The 21,779-nt window shown below is 39.2% G+C and overlaps 1 protein-coding gene across 1 annotated transcript in view; it reads right to left on the reverse strand.

The window, feature by feature from the left end:
* Positions 1–2,206: 2,206 nt before the first annotated feature.
* LOC114441105 (serine/threonine-protein phosphatase 2B catalytic subunit gamma isoform-like) overlaps positions 2,207–21,779 on the reverse strand; it is a 34,175-nt gene continuing 14,602 nt past the window's right edge. The window contains exons 6-18 of the mRNA XM_028413885.1: positions 18,688–18,885; positions 16,590–16,714; positions 13,012–13,123; positions 11,082–11,227; positions 10,849–10,988; positions 9,583–9,660; positions 9,401–9,495; positions 9,186–9,311; positions 8,662–8,739; positions 8,070–8,154; positions 7,183–7,280; positions 5,537–5,563; positions 2,207–3,735 (exon numbers count right to left, since the gene is read on the reverse strand). Of these exons, the coding sequence (XP_028269686.1) occupies positions 3,575–3,735; positions 5,537–5,563; positions 7,183–7,280; positions 8,070–8,154; positions 8,662–8,739; positions 9,186–9,311; positions 9,401–9,495; positions 9,583–9,660; positions 10,849–10,988; positions 11,082–11,227; positions 13,012–13,123; positions 16,590–16,714; positions 18,688–18,885 (1,469 nt within the window). The 3' untranslated portion in view covers positions 2,207–3,574. The remainder of the gene's footprint in view (positions 3,736–5,536; positions 5,564–7,182; positions 7,281–8,069; positions 8,155–8,661; positions 8,740–9,185; positions 9,312–9,400; positions 9,496–9,582; positions 9,661–10,848; positions 10,989–11,081; positions 11,228–13,011; positions 13,124–16,589; positions 16,715–18,687; positions 18,886–21,779) is intronic.

Here is a 21,779-nt window from a genome sequence, read left to right on the forward strand (position 1 = left end):
TAATAGAAAAATCTGTGAGAGTTTTCAATGTCAATATTTCATGATGTTTTTTCACCCTTAAAAATATCCTGATCTGGTCTGATTAGCTTTCTCTGACACTGGCCGTACTAACTCAGTTATAACTGCTGTTATACTGACACTCAAACAACGATTTTAGATCGAAATGCTGTGAAATGAGTGAGCAATTTCACACATTCCATCAGCATAATTTTAAAATGCTTTCATTATAGATTATTTAAAGTTCATCAGCAAAACTTGAGATTCAGCAAATTCTGACATGATTCTTGTAAATAGATTTTTTTATGCAGAGCCACTGCTGCTTGTCTCGAGTTCACTGTGTGAACATGTACATAATGTAAAACAGCTCAGTGTCTAGATTTCACATATAGCACTGAGAAATTATATGATGCTAGCCAAAACATTTCAGATGACTGTAAATGTTGCATCTAAAAAACCATGTCTGGTGCTTTGTTAAGTCAGGTGGCTGACTTAAACAGGCCTGTGACTGAGGTTTCACAGCTGCCTGAACAGCTCCGGGTTAAAAGGGGTTAACGCCAAATTTATTGCATACTGTCTGAAAGACAACTGTAAATAACACAGACACATAGGTGTTGTCAATGTAAAATACAAACCCATACATATATCTGTGGATGCTATCATACATCGTTTGATAGAAACGTCTTCAAAAAAAAAACAATCCTTGAGTCCAGTTGCCTCAATTTAAACTCCTAAAACAGCCCATACATGCACCTTTGTTTTTTTCCCTCAATACCTTTGCACATTTGCTTGTTTTTGTATTCTTTTTAAATTTTACAAGTGCTGGCTGGAATGTACCTCTTCACTTCTCACACAGTGCTTATGCAGCTTGTGGCCCTGTAGATAAGTCTGCATGGACACAATAGCAGGGATTCACCTTCTAATGATAAAATGCACATTCACAAGTCGCTGCTCTGACAAGTTTTGAAAGAGAAACTTAAGGTAACATAATTAAAGCAAAAATAATTTGTAATTTTATACTCTGTAAAAGATTTTTTTAATTAAACATTGATATACGTTTCTTTTTGTTGGTGTCTTTCTTCTAAAGCCCTGTAGGGGGCAGCAATGCAGGTGACATGATTTGATCACTGTAGGACCGTCAATAGCCTAAAAAGCAGTTTTAAATACACTGACATAAACAAGATGAGTCAAATAAAACACTGTATTTTAATTTTATTTTTTTTCCCCCCAAGTGATACAACTACGTAAAAGATTTCATGGCCTTGCATGACAAATACGGTACATTTTTTCACCTTTTTACAGCTAGTATAAGATTTTTGATGAACAACATTTTTTTTTTTTTTTTACATTCTGCGAGATATGTATGGGACCTAACAGGAGGTCAGTATACTGTATGGCTCACCCAATAAAGCCTTAAAACAAATTTCAACATCACAGTTATGAATGTAAACCCGAATACTTAATCTTTAGGAAGCTTCCCCAGAAAACAACTGAACATAACAGCAAACAACATGTTGGAAATTTTTTTTAAGGATATTGAAGATTACCGAAATTTATTGTTTAGTCATTTAGCTCCTGGCTTGACTCACCATCCACACACACACACACATGCACACACACACACACACGTGGATCTCGACGTGTGAAGAAAGTGGCATGGCACATGAGCACAACTGCCTTTTTAAAACAAAAAAACATCAGATAAAGGACTTAATTCACAAGAAAATAGCAAGTTTAAAGCTTATCTCTCCCTCTTTTTCTTGTGTGACAAAAAGACAACAGAATTACAGTCAGGTGTGTCGAAGCACCAGTAGAGTCAGTTTTGTATGTCCTTGAAAAAAAGCAGGTTTTAAAGGGCTGGGAGTGCCTGTGAAGAGGAGGAGAGAGAAATATATATATATATGCACTAGCAATCTCAGCATGATTCCCCATTTTGGTGTGACCACGAGTTGTAAAAATAAGATACCATGTATGTGAGTCAGACAGGCGTGAGATGATTACAGTACTGTGAGGCCTTGACAGACAGCTGTTAGCGTGTTGGTGGTGGTACCTTTTATAGCATCATCCCTGCCGAGGGGAATGACTCAGTCCATTGTGTCCTGGTACAATGCTGTCATTTCACTGAAAGTCAAATGTTTCCCTTATTTGATACGCACGGTTATCACAATTCAAGAAAATCTGCATACTGTATAATCAACAGCAGATGGAGACAATAATACGGCTTTAGAAACAAAGCAAAACTCCCGAAGCACACCCTGTTTTTTTTTTTTAGTGTTTTACAATAAAACATCAAATCAAACTGTCATTATTCTGTTAAGTACACTGAAATTCCTACGCAGTAATGAACATTAGTCTGTGTTGAGGACAGTATGGCCGGCAGTTTCTTGTCCAAAGAGTAAAACTTGTCCTTTTTGTGTGTTGTTGTCCTTATCTTGTTGCACGGCGCTCAGCACTGAAGAGGTTGGTTTACCCAACGTTTGAGGAAGAAAAAGTGCTTCCAATGAAATCAGTAGACAGTGCTGACTGCAGTGACAGAGCGAGACATGCTGTATGTGTGTGTGTGTCCCTTTTTTTTCTTCTTTTCTTTTGGTTTAGCGGAGCGAGAACATCCTAGCTGCCATCTTGCGAACACGTTTCGTAACCAGCACAGGACAGCCAGAAACACAAACTATCATTGCACATAATCCTTCACTTCAACAGTGTCCTTTACAAATTACAGAATACACTCTTAAAGCGAACAAAATACTGAAGAAAAAAACATCCATTCAGCATCTTTGGGGGATTCATTTAAAATGTATAAATAAGACTATAGGTCTTCATTAAATTTCTGCTTTAAGTATAAAATGCTCATTTGTCATCTTTGTCATCTCTCAATTAATATTAATCTGATGGGATTTACTTCCCTTCTTTTTTTTTCCAACCCCTCAATACATATATATAATTCATATGTTTACTGACATACATATAAGCATACACTGCACTGTATGAACCTCAAGTGCCTATATGGACCTTGTATGATCCGATTGGGACTATTGAGGCTACAGTATTTGTACTTTTCCCTTATCAAATACATGGAGAACAACAATTAAAAAACTTAAAGTGGCTAAAAGTCTAAGATAACAAGGGCTTCGCCTATGTTTCAACTCAAATTTATAAAATTATTTTTTCCCTCATCATTTTGACATGTATAAGTTGTACAGTCAATAGCTGAACAGTTGTATAATGTTTTCAATCAATAATTTGATATTTGATTGCTATTACACAATATATATCTAATATATTTAATCTTTAATAAATAAGAGAAGTTTTAGCCCCAGAATAATCATATCGAGTGTTTTTCCCAGCACTGTGGCCTCCTTTTGTTTTTATCCACTGACGTGTCTGTGATGCTTCTGTTGTCCGCCCAACTGTGGGCAAGCAGAAGATGGACAGGCAGCTTCAGCAGAGGAGACAGACAGAGAAAGAGCGACAGAGAGTGGGAGAAAGAGAGCGAGAGAGAGAGAGAGAGAGAGAGAGTGGGGTTGGGGGCTATGAGTCAGGTGGTGTGGGCCGTGTGAAGATGGAAGGGTTCTGTTGCTTATCCATCAGTACCGTTCTTGTTGGGGGTGTTGGTGTTGATCGTGGTTCCATCTGGCTGCTGGCCGTCCTTGCGCGGTGGCATCCTCTCGTTTATTCGGTCCAGACCGCGTGCCTCCTCAAAGTTCCGGATTTTCCTCGTGGGAGAGAAGCCTTGAATGGCTAAGGGGCAAAAGAAACACCGGAAAGAAAACCGTTAGAAGCTGGACACCTTTGAGCAGTAACCCTACGTCACAGCGAGTACTTGCTGTTAACTCTATTGCTTAGCCACAATCAAACTGGATTCCTTGAGGAATTTCATTTGATATGCACGAAACACATTATCTGCCTAGCACAGTACAGACGGTCTGAATACAGCACATGCACAGGTAAACAATGACTTCTAGTGTGGAAACACCAGTGGGACAAGCTACAACAATAAAACACCTCACACTTTGTGGACTTACGGTAACGTCCGGAAACAGCCAAGGAAACCAGACAGAGAACGTGTGCAAATGAGAAGCAAACTTGTAAAGGACTGCTCAGATATACTCTTCAGTCATTTAAGTTGTCAAGTTAAACATGAATGAAAACTCAGATTTTACGATGTATTTTTGATTATTTCAAAACAAGGCTACTCTTGCACAACCAGATATCTGTGAAAATAATTACGATTCCATCAAAGACAATATATACATCTATTATTGTTGAGAAGTCAAATATTTAACTCCCACAATGCTTCTGCTGTGTCAATGTGAAACATTAAACTGCCAAAATAATGACATACATGCATTGTCATAATTACTCCAATAATTTGCTATGAATAAAGATCATATGATCAAATAGTTAATGTCATAGATGAGTGATTGTTGACAGTTTGCAAAAAGTAATGATTACATATTGTGGTTGTGATTATAGTTATATGTAATGGTTATGCAATTTGAATGTAATTAACTGAAAGCAACTCTTACACATGTTAAAACAATTCTAGCGAAATATAATGGTTATCAGTAAGCTGAAAGGAAGAGTCGCATGTTGAAGCTAGTAGTTAAATAATTAGCAAATAGTATAATTAATAGTTACATAATAGAATACGTAATAAGTTATTGACTGAAAAATCAGCTTCAAGTAAATCTCATAGTTAAATTTTGAAATTATCAGCTAAAATATCTTTATGTAGCTTAAAGTTTAGGTAATAGTTAAATAATGTGCAAAGAATTTGTAGTTTATGTGTCATCAAAGGTGTCTGAGAACCTCTGTGCTCTGACAAACCTAGAGCAACTTCGCTCTGTTATCTGTGCACCTTATCTGTTGATGTGCCCTGCACCAAATCCACCTCGACTAAATCTTTTACATTTTACAGATTTGACAAAAATAAGCATTTATCCTGACTGATCCAGCAACCATTACTATCAACCAGAAGGGGCAGACAGTGTAGCAACAGCCAAACGGTGTAACAGGATTAGTGTCTGAAAATATCCCAGGCAGGGATGTCCCTGGTTTTATCTTAGCCAGGTCTTAGCAGGCTTTTCTATGTGTGGGGAGCCACACTTGGCAAGAAAAGCCTATGTGGCCACAGCCTGAGACTTCTCATCAATAAGCGACAAGCCAGGTCCTAAACCCAATCAATATAACTAACTACAAAACCCCTGTGTAGCAGGTTTTAGGATGTCTAATAATAAGCTGAAATGTACTACTTTGACCCTCTTATAATTGATGCAACAAAAAGCAGTAATTATTGTTTGTAAGATTCATTTCAATTCATGTTATGTTCATCTCATCTATTTTTACACTGGAAGAACCAGTGTGATTGACAGACACTGATTATGCAAGAGCAACCAGCATAAAGGGACACAGTTTACAGTAAAAGGGAAACCAGTGATATAATAAAAGTGGGAACATTTTACGAGTGGGGCTGTTTAAAAAGTGAATAACGCACACAAAACACAGACATTGAGATTTGAACCACACAGCCAATGCGTACCTTTTGCTTTAGCTGCCTCAATGGTAGCTAGGTTAATGGGAGTTGAGGAAGGAGGGGGGAAAAAAAAGGGAGTCATCAAAGCAGCCAGAGACAGCAAATAAACAGTAAACTGTAGACCCAAGTGTAATCAACAGCAGAAACAGATGGCGTAATACAGGCCCCTGGCAGTCATATGGGGCCACAATTCACAGCAGCTGTAAAATGTCATCAGAACATGTTAGTGAGTGGGTGGGAAGGTTAGAGTGAAAGAAGCCTGTTGGAGATTTAAGATGATGCTGGTGTTAAAGAGTCATGAGGACTTAGGTGTGGACAGCTGAGGGGGGATTTGGCTGAGGACTAAGAGTCTAAGGCTGGAGCGAGATAGGCAACAATGACCAGCAGGATGAGGCGTTCATACAGCTGAGCTGAGGTGCACAAACCCAGGCAGATGTGCATGTAGACACACTCCTTTACACAGCTTCAGTTAAATTCAATTAAAAACAGGAAAACAAAATCACCTCCCACACTTGACGAGGTGCAGTGGCGTTGGATTAACCAACGAGAAATGAACAGAAACACACAAACACCTCCCGTCTTTGTTAGAACTGCCCAGGATGATCTGAAAGCTGCAGCTTGAGAGCGAACATGGACAGTGACATTCTCCAAAAGGTCATAACATGTGGCTTCTCCTTCGATTGCTGGGCAACTTCAGGAAGCCTCCAGCGTGGCAAAGCATGGCTCCCAGCATGTTTTCTGGCGGGCAAGGCCGCGGTGTTGACCTTTAGATCAGAGGGTCAGCGGCAACTTTCAGGTGACCTCCCTGACCAGTCAGCCCAAAGCTCAGACTGAAAACTTTCTGCTTCATGGAGGTGAGGGGGCTTTCATCTAAGTCTAGCCAGTGCTTCCTGTGGCAGGCACGCAGCCATTGATCATTGATCTATAATGTTTCAAAAAGACTAGCAGAGCAGGGAAGCTGGTCTTCACAAAGCTCCTCCATCATCAAAACTGCAATATGCACTGACAATTAAACAGAAAAGTGGAATTGCCCACTCTCTGTCTCACTTAGACATTGACGTATTTCCCACAATTCAATTTTTTTCAGCTTAAAGAGACAGGGTGGCCCTGTTGTGTGTTTGCACCTGCTATCAAAGATGAAACAATCAAGCTTTGTATAAGGTGACAAAATATCAATACCACTTAGTATGTACTGGGCTGGTTAACTCAGTATAAAGACAGGAAACAGTTAGGTTGACTGAAGATAAGCTACAACTCCCTGCCAAGAAAAAAAGTCTGGCACACAAAGTGGTAAGACATTATTCAACACTTTACTTTTTTAGGGTGGGTTACACAATCACAAACTGTTAGCTTTAGAAGTACTGGGAGGTTTTACTTTAAAACATTGACCGTTTCCTCACTAACAAAGACTTAAATAAGTGCATTATCTAATTATTTCCTTATTCAAGCGGGAACCTCTTATCATGTTACTGTGAATTCTTCTGTAATCCTACACTAGAAAAAGAACAGATCATGTAACACCACCTCGTGCCTGTGTTGTGAAAAAACAGGACTGGTCACAAGAGTGAGGAAATGTCTGTGGGAGTCTAAGTTGTGCTAAATAGCAACTAGAAAGAATTGTAAGCAATTTATTAAATATAAAACACACTTACCGGTCTGTAAAGTCTGCTTTCCCCCTGACAACACTCCCACCGGAAGAGTTCCAGTTGGGGTGAGGCCTTTGAGCGTTAACACACTCTCACTTTCCTCCCTGGTCCACAAACAAAACAAAGACACATGAGGAACACACACACACACACACACACACACAGATTACATTTCAGTGAGCAGGGTTGCACCTGTCTGTTACAAAGCTGTCTGTAACTAAAGGTCACAAGTTCGATCATCACTGGATATTTAATCTGTGCCCACTCACTCACTGCTTGACTGATAGACTGGCAGCTTGAAAGGCCTCCAGCCAAACAACTAACATGTGTCCTGGTTTTGTAAGTGGGTCACCACCAACACAATTTTAGAACCTGGAGCCATATTTTTAAGTATTGGTTCGGTGATCAGTGTAAAGATTTGTGTCAACACAGTCATCTCCAGTTCCTTTATCTTCATATAGAGTCAAAAGAAACTATGGGTAACGAATATCATTTATTACCTTTGCAGAAAAAATAAAAAGGTCTGAAAGACTGCTGCTCTACTTCCCACACAATTGCAGCTATGCAGCAGGCTAGCAGCAGCAACAGCATTAATCTGGAATAATGTCATTATACAGTCTAGGTGCATCGTGACTCATCTCGTGCCACCTCATTAATCCTAGCAGGCCAACATTGTGTTTTGAACCAGCTCTTTATTCTGCACTCAATTGACTTCATTTCACCAACACTTGCTGGCTCTGTGGTGACCTGCAAATTATTTTTTTTTGTATTCTGACGCCCTTCCACAACAAGCTCCTTAAGATCCATGTGTGTGCGTAGAGACACCTTTTCCAGTCCAAGCATTATCATGGCAAAAAGAAGCATGGAATTTACACACAATGCTAATGACAGACCTGAGAACTGAGAAGACCCGGGCCATTTTTCCCACAGCGCGGATTTTATTCCGGATCACCTCCTTACGCATAGCTGAGGTGCCACCTGGAAAAGGTTGAGGGGTTTAAGACACAGTGATGTTTTCATATTTTTAACATGAAAATGATGACACGTCTGAAAGCTGAACTGCATGTAAGGGTGTGTTTCAGGCCATAGTGGCTATACTTTTGTGAGCAGAACTCCCTCATCAACAACAGACAAGTGAGATCAAAGCTGAATCATGATGAAGCTCTATGTATAAATCAACCTCCAGCACTCATTTTAAATTTATCTGACATATTTTTGGAGCAAATCTGCGGACAGGGTAGCAGACTCATTGTATCTAACAATGAGTATGTTTTTCTATTATACACCTTTAGATTTATTACACATTTTCTATCACAGTATGCTTCAACATTACACTAAAACCCATGTGTAATGTATCATGCAGTATGATTACATTTTATAAAGAATAGGTTTGGTATTAGAATGCCTATACTGTTCACAATCTAACCAAAATGAACAGGTCTGAACGCACTTTCAACAGCAACATTCTTATTCTTTCAGACTTACCTTCATACAAGTCGTCTCCTTCTGACATGAGCTCGTCGTCAGAGCAAATGTTCAGTACATTCACCAACATCTCTGTCACTGTGTGTGAGAGAATTAGACCTCAATTTGAATTATATTCTATAAAATCCAAATAACAAATTGGTTTGGTATCTCCTTAAGTTACTGCTAGGCAAATGATGGGTTTACAGATGGAAGCTTCTAAAGAGTAACCTGGCCTGTTAGTATCATCCTAATTCCCTCAAAGCAGCAGCTTATGATATTATTAAAGCCAGTTCCTCATGTTGACATTTAATGTCCCAAACAACCTTTGTTTTGACTTAACCACCATTTCTTTTAGGAGGTAATGATTCATATTGATATGTCATTTTTTTTGCTAGTTGTGTCCTAAATTAACAATTAACACAATTTACTATGAATTCCAATGAGAAAACGAAATACTTCAGGGCTGGTCTATAAAGAATGAATCATAAACGACTCTTTACAGGGTTTATTGTTGTATTTTTGGCTTCTCATTGTCAATATACCTTTCTCTCCAACAAAAGGCAAAGACCACGTGAAGACATCCATAAAGTTGGGCAACCAGTAAGGGTGGGGTGAACAGTTGAACTGTCGGATGTTCATCACGTTGTTCTCATATTTTAATACAGCAGCTAAGATTGAAGGAAAGAGACAGGAGTCAGACATTCAAGGACTAAAGCGTGGTAAATGTAAGGAAAAATGTGATTCATAAGACAGAGACCTTTGTTGTTGTAGACGTCTAGATAATTTGGAGCTGAAAAGATTGTGATTAATGAAGGGAAGCCTGTGGTCTGGCTTTTTCTGTACATCCGATACCTGTGCAGCCACAAAAAAAATACAGACTCAATAAACATACTGTATATAAATAGTATGCTAGAAATTAAGATTACAGATCACACTTACCCTGCATCCTGTGCTTCATGGGCTCTTATTACTGACAGCAAGTTATTATTTACCAAAAAGTCACATACTGCTGCATAACTGCAAAGAGAAGCAGAGAGAGGGGGCAGACCTGTTAAACCACAAAGGGGAGGTCAAAGCTAAGTAACTTTAACCATTAAAAGGAGCAGCATGACGGCCCTTAAGAGCAATTACAAACTGACTGCTGCTGGCCTAAGTGAAAATGCTTCAATAGTTATTTTCAGCATGCTGTGCCCTCTGGCCTGTTGAGCTAGGTTTTTAGGGATGCTGAGCATTCAGGGGCAGGACTGAGAACCACAGCCGGCCTCAGCAAGGGTGCAAGAAATATTAGAGGCTGAACAGACTAACATCATGCAAAGACATAAATGTACCAAGATTTTTCTTAATGTGTAAATTAGAAAAAATGCTACAGTTATGAAACCAGACAGCAAACAAAGATCCTGGGCTTTTTTCTGCTGCCTCGACTTTTTTGGTGACCAGCGCCCTGTGCCTATTGATTCTAACGGCAGCAATGAACACAGTTACTTGCTGTCAGACCATAATAACCAAACTAAATCTTGGATGAATTTGTTACAAGCCACATAAAAACATTTTTCATTTTTCAAATTATATTTGGTGGAGATTCTCCAGCCCATTCAACAACACAGGATTTGTCATTTCTTATGCTAAATCTAGCTGCTACTTGTGTAAATATCATAGAGAGTAAGAACTAATATATAGTAATATATATAGTAAATATATAGGTTTGGCAAAAAGACATTTATAACACAGTGTACAAACATAACCTACCATAGAAATTCAGATTATGGATAGAAATTCAGAAATTCAGTTACTATTACACCATACAGCAACACTACCACCCCACCCACTTAGGGGAGAGGACGTGTGTATGGTGTTATCTTTCACTGTGTGGAGTGCCTTTGCTTTCACACAGCTGTAGAAAAATGCATCCATATCTGCCCAAAGATGTTGTTAGACTGCATTTTACTTCTGAACTCATTTCCATTTAATACATTGAACGAGTTGTTTGCAACTGTTAACCTATTTTGTCAAGGCACATTGAATGTGCTAACCTATTTTGATCAAGCTGTTATTTTTTTTTAATCTTTTAACCTATTTTGAGAAGGCCATTTTTGAAAGTGCCTCAATCAACTGTTTGCCCTACATCCTCTGACCTGTGTGAGACAGCCTATTTTCTGTTAGATTATCATTTGTCATTATTATATGTCCACACAGCAGTTTTATTACCTGAAAAAGTAAGAGCAGCCTCTGACGGAGTTATGGTTGAAGTGTTCAGATGTCTTTTCACTGCCGTAGTCCTCACCAGGGTCGGCCCAAATCAGGTCGCACATTGGCCCAAATGCTGGAGGCTCTTTAAACCTGTCTAACTATTGAGCACAATACAAAACCAGAAGAACTCAGTTTGTTTTAGTACAAAGAAAACAGCAAAAGAATGAGGCATTTACAGTTTCATCACTTACTTTCCTTATGTCATCTAGGCAGTTAATTTCTGGTGAGAGTCCACCGTGTACACACAGAAACTGTTGATTGAGCAGGGCAGCAAGGGGCAAGCAGTCGAAGGCCTCCATACAGGCGTCATACACTCGTTCAGAGTATTTAATTTTACCTGCAGAAAAAACGATGTCAAATTACACTTCACTTTTTCTAGCACAATTTGCAATCAATGTCTATAAAATCTGTATCAGCAGCCAGTACAGCCCGTCTGCCAGCAGCAGAACCGATGATTGTTTCCAGGCAGTTTCTGCCACTTGCGTAAGACTGCGGGTCAGGTAAGGTCAGGAGGAAGTCAACTCCTTATAGAGAGGGAGCAGCCAGGACAGTACAATATGAGTGCCAGTAAAGAGTGCTGGATGTAGGTAGTGCATGCTTTTATTAAAATGAATACTCTTTAGTCTAAAAATTAAGTTAAGAAGGGACCACATTTATAATGTTTACCTATTTTAATAACACAATCCACTATACAACTAAATATGTCTAATTCTTTAGTACAAAGATATAACAGCAGCCACATAAATTACATAATAACTGGTCTAACAGATTTTGGACTACACTCTTCTAGACTATGACGTCTATTGTGTTGTATGACCAAACTGCAAGTTGTTAAAACACATCTTGCTCCAAAAGTGACTATAATATGTTGTGTATGTTGCAAGTGAATATGCATAATATGTGTGTAAAGCTTCTTTATGCCTGACACATTCATTCGACTGCTTTAGCAGTAAGAATGAGGATTTCTTGATGCTCTGATAGTAACATGAAACACTGCAGATCAGAAATAAAACTACATAAATGCATGAGTATGTTTTACTATGCAGTAAAGTCCATTGGACTAGTTGTAATCATTTCCAATTGCTATGCTTAATTTCTGGAGCAAATCTATTATCTGATCAAATATAATCACAGTGCTTAACTGATAAGTGAGTATAAACCACATCACATCAAAGATTCGTCACAGCCAATCAATATGCTTGTTAGGCTCTCCTTTCACAAGTGAGTGCTGCTGCTTAGAGAAACTGGTGTCACACAGAGGTGAGTAGTCTGTAATTTAGGCAGCAGCAGCATCAGAGGGAACCCTAAACATTAGTTTAGTCCTAAAAACGTTTACCTAAATCTAATGCATTGTCTGCATTATTACTTTTTACATGCATGCTTTCCCATCTTAATTATAAATCTGTAGCTATGCATTCAACAACTACCTAAAAGGTGGTACAGTCTGCGTGTGAGTGTGTGTATGAGTGAGTGTGTCAGTGTGTGTGTGTGTGTGCAGATGAGGGGGTATGTGGGTGGGAGTGGAGACGTACTGAGTGAAATCTATTTGCAGCTGGCAAGGCTGTCTTTGCTGACTGCCAAAGTATCTTTGTTTCTGAGTTTGCATACTAATATCTCCACACCTGCTTCATGGACACGCACTTGTGCATGCATACACGCACACAGATTCACGCAAGCAGCTGTTACAGATTTAAATCACTTGTGCGTGTGTGTGGCTGTCTGAGATGCATCAACAGCATGCCTGGCTGCTTTCTATGCTTCAGCAATTCATCATCTGCAATGTGAAAAGAAAAAGTCTACCTCTGCTCTGTAATGACTGTGATGCTGATAGACTGCTTAATGTAGTGATGGGACTCCCCAATCCAGCAGTTTGTGACAAACATATTTGGATGCTAGACATTTTATTAAGGGGCTTTAAAGTTTTCCTGTTTTACTTCCTTATTTATGCCTAAAGTAACCTAAAAACTACCAATACAAACCTGACGATCTTCTCTACCACTAAACCCAAGATTTGCCTGAAATCTGAATCCTGACACTGGTACTGATACTGGCCAGTCTGAAGTGGTTCAGAGAGTATACGAGCACACCAGACTGCCCTTCATATGGCTGAAATGCACTTACATTCCTGTTTGAAGGTGAAGTACTCTGTGAGGTGCCGGCACTCGTGGTTCCCACGCAGAAGGAAGAGTGTGGTAGGGTGGTTGATCTTGAGCGACCAGAGGTAGAGAACACACTGGGGAGGAGAAGATGTAGGAAAGGAAAGATCAGAGATGGGTGCTGATACTTAAGATGTGCAGTGTACAACACGTTTTTTTATCAGATCTTTTCATATACAGTACCATTTCAGAGGTCGCCAAAAGAAAGCATTTAATAATATTACAATACTAATTCTTTGATCTCATATAGCACTTTACAAAGTGCTTTACATTGAAATCTTTCAATCACTCCTCACCCAACACTCCACATTCACACAGTGGAGGTTTAGGAAGGACATGAACTTGGTAGGAGATTGGATGAAGAACCTGTCAGTGACTGTGTATAACAACCATATCCAACCAATCGCTACATGGGAAATTCTAAGAAGCTAGCAAAGTTCTTTGAAAGCTAGCGAGTAACAGTTGGTGGTCAGTTAAACAGTACACGGGTTAAATGTCCACTATTCCCTACTACTCAATCTCAAAGCTCACAGCCCTAATTACAAATAACCACGTTTTTTCCCACATGATTGTTTGTGCATGTTTCAATCTGAACTTCACCAAAACAAGTTAGTTTAACTACCCTTGTAGGCCTTTTTTACTTTAATAAAATAAAAATAAATGCATTCTGATCAATGGATATAAACATGTATAATTACATTCGGGATGCAAAAAAGACAGCTTTTCCTTTTACAGACTCATCTCATATTACAATCCTCTGAATGCATCAGAGGCTGGCTCTAATAAAACATAAGAAAGCAGATCAGCATTTACAATCCAAATGAACTTCAGTGGCCAGACACAGTTCAATAGCTGCCACTTGCCACTCTCAGCCCACTCTTTTCACATGCACCAACCATGGCCTGCTATTAAGTTGTTGGAACAAGATGCCAAGGTAACTGGAGCCAGCAGGTGTGTATTCACATAAATGACAATGTAAAAAAAGAAAAAAAAGATTTTATGAGCCACGACTCGCTTGTCTAATTTGCTTCTATTGTTGAGAGGAATACAGAGCTGTGAAGAGTAGGTAAATGTGAGGGGATGTCGGTGTGACTTGATCTCTTATGTGCGGAGGCGGAGGAAGGGACATGGCTTAGAGTGGCTGGAAGCTGACATGGGTTTTAATGAGAGCCCTCTGCAGTCTTTTGCCACTCTGTGTTTGAGGCTGTAGTTGGGGGGGGGGGGGGGGGGGGGTGAAGAAAATGGCACAAAGGTTTGTGTGGCAGATGTAAATACTGGCTATCTTCACCTCAAACCCAGAGATGCACACAGTTCAGCCTGTGCCTGGTGTGTATAGGGGTGGGGCTGCATGAGGCTACTCTGAGTTACTCCGTCCACAGACACACTCTCAGATCAAAGACTATTCACTAAGTAGATAAAACAGAGCACAGAGAATAAAATGGGTTGCTCACATACACTCAATTTAGACTTTGGCAAATTGCTGGCCTCCAGTGGTAATATACTTCAAGAGGCTATGGTGACTCTTTATGTTACCTAGGTAACGATATCCTCATATCCATTTTCCTATATCTGTCTCGTGTGTTGCTGCAGTGAGCTCCGTGGCCTTTAAGATGAATTATCAGCCCTGCTAGTAAGAACAAACAGCTATAAACGTGAAGCTTATATTTCTGCTCACTTTACATACACCACACAGACAAAGCATCTCTCTCTGATAAAAAGGAAGGAAAACAGATTTTATATATTAACTCATTTAATGTTGTAGTTGTCTGTCTACAGCCAATTCATTTGCTTGGTTGTGAGGACAATTTTGCCTGATTAAGGGCTGCCAATTACTGAATATTTTCATCACCATGTCTGCAACTTTCTGAATCTATTTAGTATTTTTGCATAAAAATGTCACAGAGAAAATCAGAAGATTTTGAACTTACATTGTAGAGTCATTTTTAATATGTCTTAGAGTAGTCAATGATTTTTCTGTCAAACAAATGGGAAATCTGGTTTAACACTAGACCAACACAGGTGTGTTGTTAAACATTGAGGGATGTCTAATAATAGCTGCATGTTGTTAGTATTGCATCCATGTTTTAGCTGCAACGTTACACAACGTTCCACACAGGGTGGAATAGCTCTAGTTATTCAGATATTATAAGAGCTGTTTACAAAAGTGTCACTAAGATCAAATTGATATCCTTTGGCCTGCGATCTACCTCCTTTACTTATTCCCAGTTTTAGTCCCCACTTTGAACACTGGTATTTCACCCTACCTCACTGTAAAATCCAGCAGCCATCAAAAGGCTGCACTTATGCATGCAGCTTGGCCAAAATGTAAGTTCACTGTAAGTGAACTACCATAAGCAAAATTTAAAGAGTCTGTCCCAAGCCACTTAATTAATTAATTAATTGATAATGTAACTGCAACCAACATAAACACATATAGGAATATGTAAACCAGTGCAGAATCATTTGTAACAAAGAATACAAAATTAATACTGCACCTCCCTGTGAGTCAGAATAAACAGCAGTAAAGCTCGAGATTCACACTACTCCCACAAGGTAAAAAAAAATGTTTTTTACAAATCTCCATCAAGACCAAGATTAATTCAATGCCATCTGGAACAATGTCTGCCTGTTCTTTGTCAGTATCCATGCTGGCAAAAAGTAGTAGTTCTGCCAATTTTTCAAACTGATATTGAACCATCAGAATAGTTTTTACTCAACCTGCACAAAGCATTGCGGTATTAGGGTGAGGAATAAACTTTCTTTCTTTTTTTTTTAACCAATGATAATGGGTCACCTCCCTCCAGTCAAGGATGTCAATTGGAGGCCTGTGCTTTGTAGAGTCAGCAGTCAGACTGCCTCCTCTTTACTTTAAATGTTCCCATGAGCATGCATGAACTGTCCCATTTGGATGTGTCATTACCTGCATAATTAGTTTGTTCAACAGACAATACACAAGGATCTAGTACCCTCAATCGTTTTTAAAGGCTTTCATTTTGAGTTGCAGACAGTGCTTTTAATGCACAATATAATATATAATAAAATATGTACAATTACAAGCAGCAGCATCAAAAGCACATTGGTTATACAGTTTTGTCACACTTAACACTTATAAAGACTGATTACATCTGAAATTAAATGTGGATCTGCCTAAAATTTCTATTTATTATTTCATGTATTTGTCTCTCTGAACCCCTAACATATTTGGGGTGTTTTCTATTTTTACAGCCTTTACAAACCAGTTTTTCCACTCTGCATATCAAACCTATAGCAAACTAACTTTTTTGCTTTGTAGCCATGGGACCACTGGTGAGTCAATCATGACTACACACTTGGACTAAGAAGTAAGCAGTTTTTTTGTTTTTCACAGAATCTTGTTAGCACGATTTGAACAGTGGTTTGATGCATCGGAAAGTTCATATCCCAATGGTTATGTCTGCTTCTTGGGTTTCGTTCTTCTTATGAAGAACATAAAAAGCAGTATTTTTGCACAAAAAGCATTTTAGGTTAAAAATGTATGATTAAAATAAAGGACAAACGACTTACCTCAATACTGAAGTATCCTCGATCTACGTAGTCACCGAGGAAGAGATACCGTGTGTTACTGGGTGATCCTCCCACTTCAAACAACTTCATAAGGTCAAAGAACTGCCCATGGACATCACCACATACTGCCAAAAGACAAACACGCTGATATTATTTATTCATGTAAGTTAGTATTATTTTTGTTTCTTTACTAAAATGTCACACAATAATTCAATTTATTACTACAAATCCTGATTTGATTGTAGAGTTTAACAATTATACAGTATACATTGCCTACATTCAGTGGTTTGAAGATGGATGAGTGGACATTGCCTACATTAGAGAAACTTTAGAAACATGGGCTCTCTGGGTTTGGCCTTTATATTTTACTTCAAGTGAGAAAACCCAAGGAATGAAAAATCGTGTTTTTCTGACAGCTGGTTAGATCTGAGGCAGCTGAATTTTGTTGTGCTGAATTGAGACCATGCAAAGGTCAGCAAAGTAAGTGCAGATCCTTTTCAAAATCTGAGATGACGGAGTTGACTCCGGCAGTCTGTGAAGACCTTGATCTTTTACTGGAGTCAGTTTAGACCAGCTGGCAGTATATATGAACAGCACTGTAGTGGAATTAAGCTATGTTTAGTCATTGTTTACAATGCTTTATATGATGTGTTGAAGTGACTCATTTATTCCTCATCCAATCCCTTCAAAACACACAGTATGTGTGCATTTATGATGTCAAATGTCAAGGTAATACATATAAAGAAGCTAAGCAGCTAAGGTGGATGGCACATTAAAGAAGAAGTCATGGCCATAGACTCCAGCTGAAGGACAGTCTTCCAGTTTGCTTCATTACACTACTACATCCAGGACAACAGCATGTCCATTTTTTGCCAAACATACTTTACAGCACAGCAGTGTTAATTTTGGCAGCAATTTCGGATTTAGTTTTTATTTTAGTCTTGTGACTAAAATGTCATTTGATTTTAGTCACGTTTTAGTCATCAACATTTTTAAAGTTTTAGTCTAGTTTTAGTCGACTAAATATCAAATAATTTTAGTTGACTAAATCTGCCGTGGATTTAGTCGACTAAAATTCTATGATATATATTTTTCATGAAATATTTAAGGTTTGATTGTGCAATAAAAACAGGCACAGCTTTAACTTGTGTTATTTGAAACAAACATCTCTTTATTTAATTGCTATGACCTTTTCACAAAAGCAGCAGTGAACAGTGAGCTGCTCTCCCTGAACACACTGTTCAGTCATGACCTTCTTCATGAATCCTCCATAACTACAGCAAAACACTTCAGTGACAGCTTAGAAACAGGTCGCATGCTGTAAAACCATCAGCAGCGGTGTCTTCATTTATAGATTTTGTCACGTGTATCTTTGAACGGAAGTTAAGATGACTCGTCTGCAAATATCGCTTCAGGTTTATTGTTTTTACCGCTGATAGTCGCTCCGCACGGTTTGTAAACCGTCTTGATTGTCTTGAAATTAAACGTGTCTGTGTGTCTGTTCTCCTGTTTTGTGTGACCATGCATGAGGACGCCTTCTTCCAGCATCGCGGCGCAACGTCCTTACACAGAGAGAGCACTTCTGATTGGCTCTCTGCCGCCGTCTCCTGATTCGTCCCTCCCTTTCCACAAACAAAATTTGCTCTGATTGGATCTCGTCTCCATCAATAATTTCGTCTCGTTTTTATTCGTTGACGAAAGTGTCAATCCATTTCGTCTTCGTTTTTGGCACCGTGCGTTAGTTTTTATTTAGTTATCGTCTCGTTTTTATCAGCAAAAAAAGGTCGTTAACGAAAACTATGACGAAAATGATTCGTCAACAAAATTAACACTGCAGCACAGTCCCTTTTTGGCTCCAATCATATATCTGCCAGTCCACCTGTTTTTTTTATATTTAAATTAAAATAGTCATTTGAAATATTTACCGAAAACAAAATACATTAATTAATTCGTGTCCTAAGAGGATACCAAAAAAACCCACTTTAGAAACACCGAAATGAAAATATTTTCAGAAACTAAAATACACCATTCCATTCTCTACATAAAATAAATTGTGCCCATCTAAGATCTTTGCCCGAAGGCGTGCTCCCCTCCCCACCTGTTATAGGCGCCTCCACTTCCAGCATGCATTTCTCTTGGCGAAGGACGTTGGCCCCATCATTGACGATCTTAAGAGCCACGTCCTCTTCAACTCTGCCCTCCTTGACGAGGTGGTTGCGGAGCAGCTCAGCATTGGGCTTGCCATCTTCAAACAGCTCTTTTATAGTAAGCTTATGCTGTGGAGGGTATGGCACAGCTAGAAAGGAGAATAACAGAATTATGATAAACGAGGGGGAAAAAACAAAACAGTGGGCATGCAACAATGAAGACATTGCATGTTTACGTTTTTTTATACATTATACGTTTATTTGTCCGAACATACATGGACACAGGCAGGAAATGCTAACAGCTAAGTTGGTGCCAATTTGCCAAAAAGAAAATGAACAGAAACTTATTTTTTTATGCTATAGTCCGCAGTGAGCTACAATAACTGCCTCCCCTGGCAATGCACCACTTCCTGTTTACATTCCCCAATGCCTGTAAAATATGGGAATTTTTACAGTTACAATAAGGTTCACAATTTCAACACAGTTCTGATATTTCCGAAACTCTCCATGACCATTTATTACATGCTTGTGTTGAAAACTAAGCCATCAGAATCTGCTGATTGATGAAAATGCCAACATCTTCATATGCATCTGTACAAGAAGCATGTTGATTAGTAATATATGAAAAGCAAAAGACTGTAAATCTGTGATATTTGCATTTGAGGAGGGAAACATCTACATGAAAATGCCATGTGAGAAATGTGTAAGAGAGACAGCCAAAGCCCTGCACCTTAATTGACCCATCCTTTCTCTGTAAGCTTCTCCATACCACCTACACAATCCTTTTACTGTCATCACTAAAGGTCAGTGCTGTCGAAGCTGAGAACTGAGAGCTTCATGATCAAAACGCAGGTGAGTTAAAGTTAAACTTTAAAATTTATCAGAGAATGAAAATGAAAGGCCAGTGATGACTACTGTGTATACATGAATTATGGATTAAAGGAAGACAGGTAGTGCCAATTTGAAAAAGAAACACAGCCATTCAATGCAAAATTATATGCAGATTAGTGCTTCATCTGTTCAAAAAAAGCCCAGCAGCAGATAGTCACAGACTAATCTGCACTTGTTCAAAACAATAGTAAGAGTGTGATCCAAGCACTCTCACTTCCAGGGCCTGTGAGGTAAAGGGGATTACAGCTGGTGTGTCTAATAACAGACTAGGCACACACCATAAGCATTATGCCATCAATTAAGTATGGTGCAAATCTAGTCTGCAATGCTATTTGTAAGACACACACAAAAAAAAATTGGCTTTATATGGCAAACAAGTGATCATGTAACAATCCTGAATTCCTTGTATCACAATTAATCTGCAAGTCAGTGCTCAGGAAACCCTGTTCCATAAAATGTGACAAAAATACTGATATCAGCTTGTGTTACTTCTGTGAAAGTGGTGCTGGTGGGAAGGAAAGAAAAAAAACTGAGGCACTTTGAGAATGCAGTCACGCCCACACAAAAGCAAATCCAAGTGCAGCATGAAAAAAAGCATTAATGACTTTTTTGTGTGGGTGCATTTACTAATCAGTGATGCGGTTCTTGAGTGCAGGGGAAGACAAATGTATGTGCGCCTAGGTCTGTGTTGCAGTGTGCACTTAGAAAAAACATACTAAGAAGCTGATCCACTGAGGCTGTGAATACAGAAAAGGGGGTGTTTGATTCATTCTGAACTGTTGTTCCAGACTATAGCCTGACCTGTTAATGCAAAAGCTGGGAGTATAGCTTCAGCTTGGCTAGCTTGCCATGAGGACAACCTGTCATGCATTGACCAGTGTGGTATAAATAAACAGTAAGTGCTCCCAGGCCTACAAGGCACGGCTGTGAAGAGAGCTGTAAGCTGAGGTACGAGCCTTAAGAACAGATTAGGTAAAGCCTCTATTAGCAAGGGCTTCCAGATTCACAGGCTGTTTACTTAAAAGCCTCGTCACACTGAAAGAAGCCTCCTGTGCGAACAAAGCAAGCTCAGTGAAAACATAAGGATACAGAATGGGCTGCATCATGACCATGGGGTAACCAGACCGTAAAACATTTCAGGCAATAGCTGTGCTGACCAAATTTACGAGTATTTGCCTGGAGGCTGGCAGTAATTACCCACGCTGTACAATAATAACTCATCTCAATGCCCAGAACTGAATACTCCGTCCAACTCAACAGGAAAAAGCTTCCTGCCCTCCAATAATAAAAACAACAATAATAATAAAAATCCTGGGGTCGTTTGCTTGTACAATCAAGGCTGGACCCATCTGTTCAAACACAGATACAAATGAATCTCTGACTACCAGTGAGCTGCATCACTCCTCTTAAACACACTGACTGAGCGCTAAAATTGGTGCGTACAAAAGCCAGGCCAGCCAGTTGTTTTTCTAACACACGACCCAATGGAGAAAATTGTTTTTTTTTGTTAAAAATAATAAGCTAATAATAAAATAATAAGCTGCCACTGCCCTGAGACTGGCTTCTTATTAGACACTGCCTGGCCTAATTAGCATTAATGTTTGATGAACTCTTCAAAACCACAGACACACAGCGGGTCACTGCTGCACTGCATCAACACCCACAGTCTGGCATGACAACAAACGACTCAAGAAACAAAGACACCACTATCTACCATCCTGCCCACCGAGGATAATGTTTTGGACAGTGATATGAGCCTGCGTCTGGAATATGTTCACTATTGTTTCAAAATCAACACAATAGAAGAGGATTGAATTACAAAGATGCGGCTGGATAGAGATGAATGGAGCGGACTGTGGCTTGATGAATCATGAAGTCCACTTCAGATTGCTCTAATTATCAGTGAATGCATTACCGTCGCAAGCTAAATAGCCAGGCCTGTGGGTTTATTCGCCATCTCTGACTGTCAGTCACGTGGGTTAGTAGTAACAGCATACATTTGCACTGCCCTCTCCATGATTTTATTTCACACACACACACACACACACAGTGTCAGCTCTAAGTCACAGCAACAATACCGCTCAATCAGAGATGATATAAATCATTGCCACAGCAAGCCGGAAGCAAAGCCTTGTCTCGCTTTCTTCACAGC

This window comes from Parambassis ranga, chromosome 9, assembly GCF_900634625.1.
Source record: "Parambassis ranga chromosome 9, fParRan2.1, whole genome shotgun sequence".
Lineage (NCBI taxonomy): Eukaryota > Metazoa > Chordata > Actinopteri > Ambassidae > Parambassis > Parambassis ranga.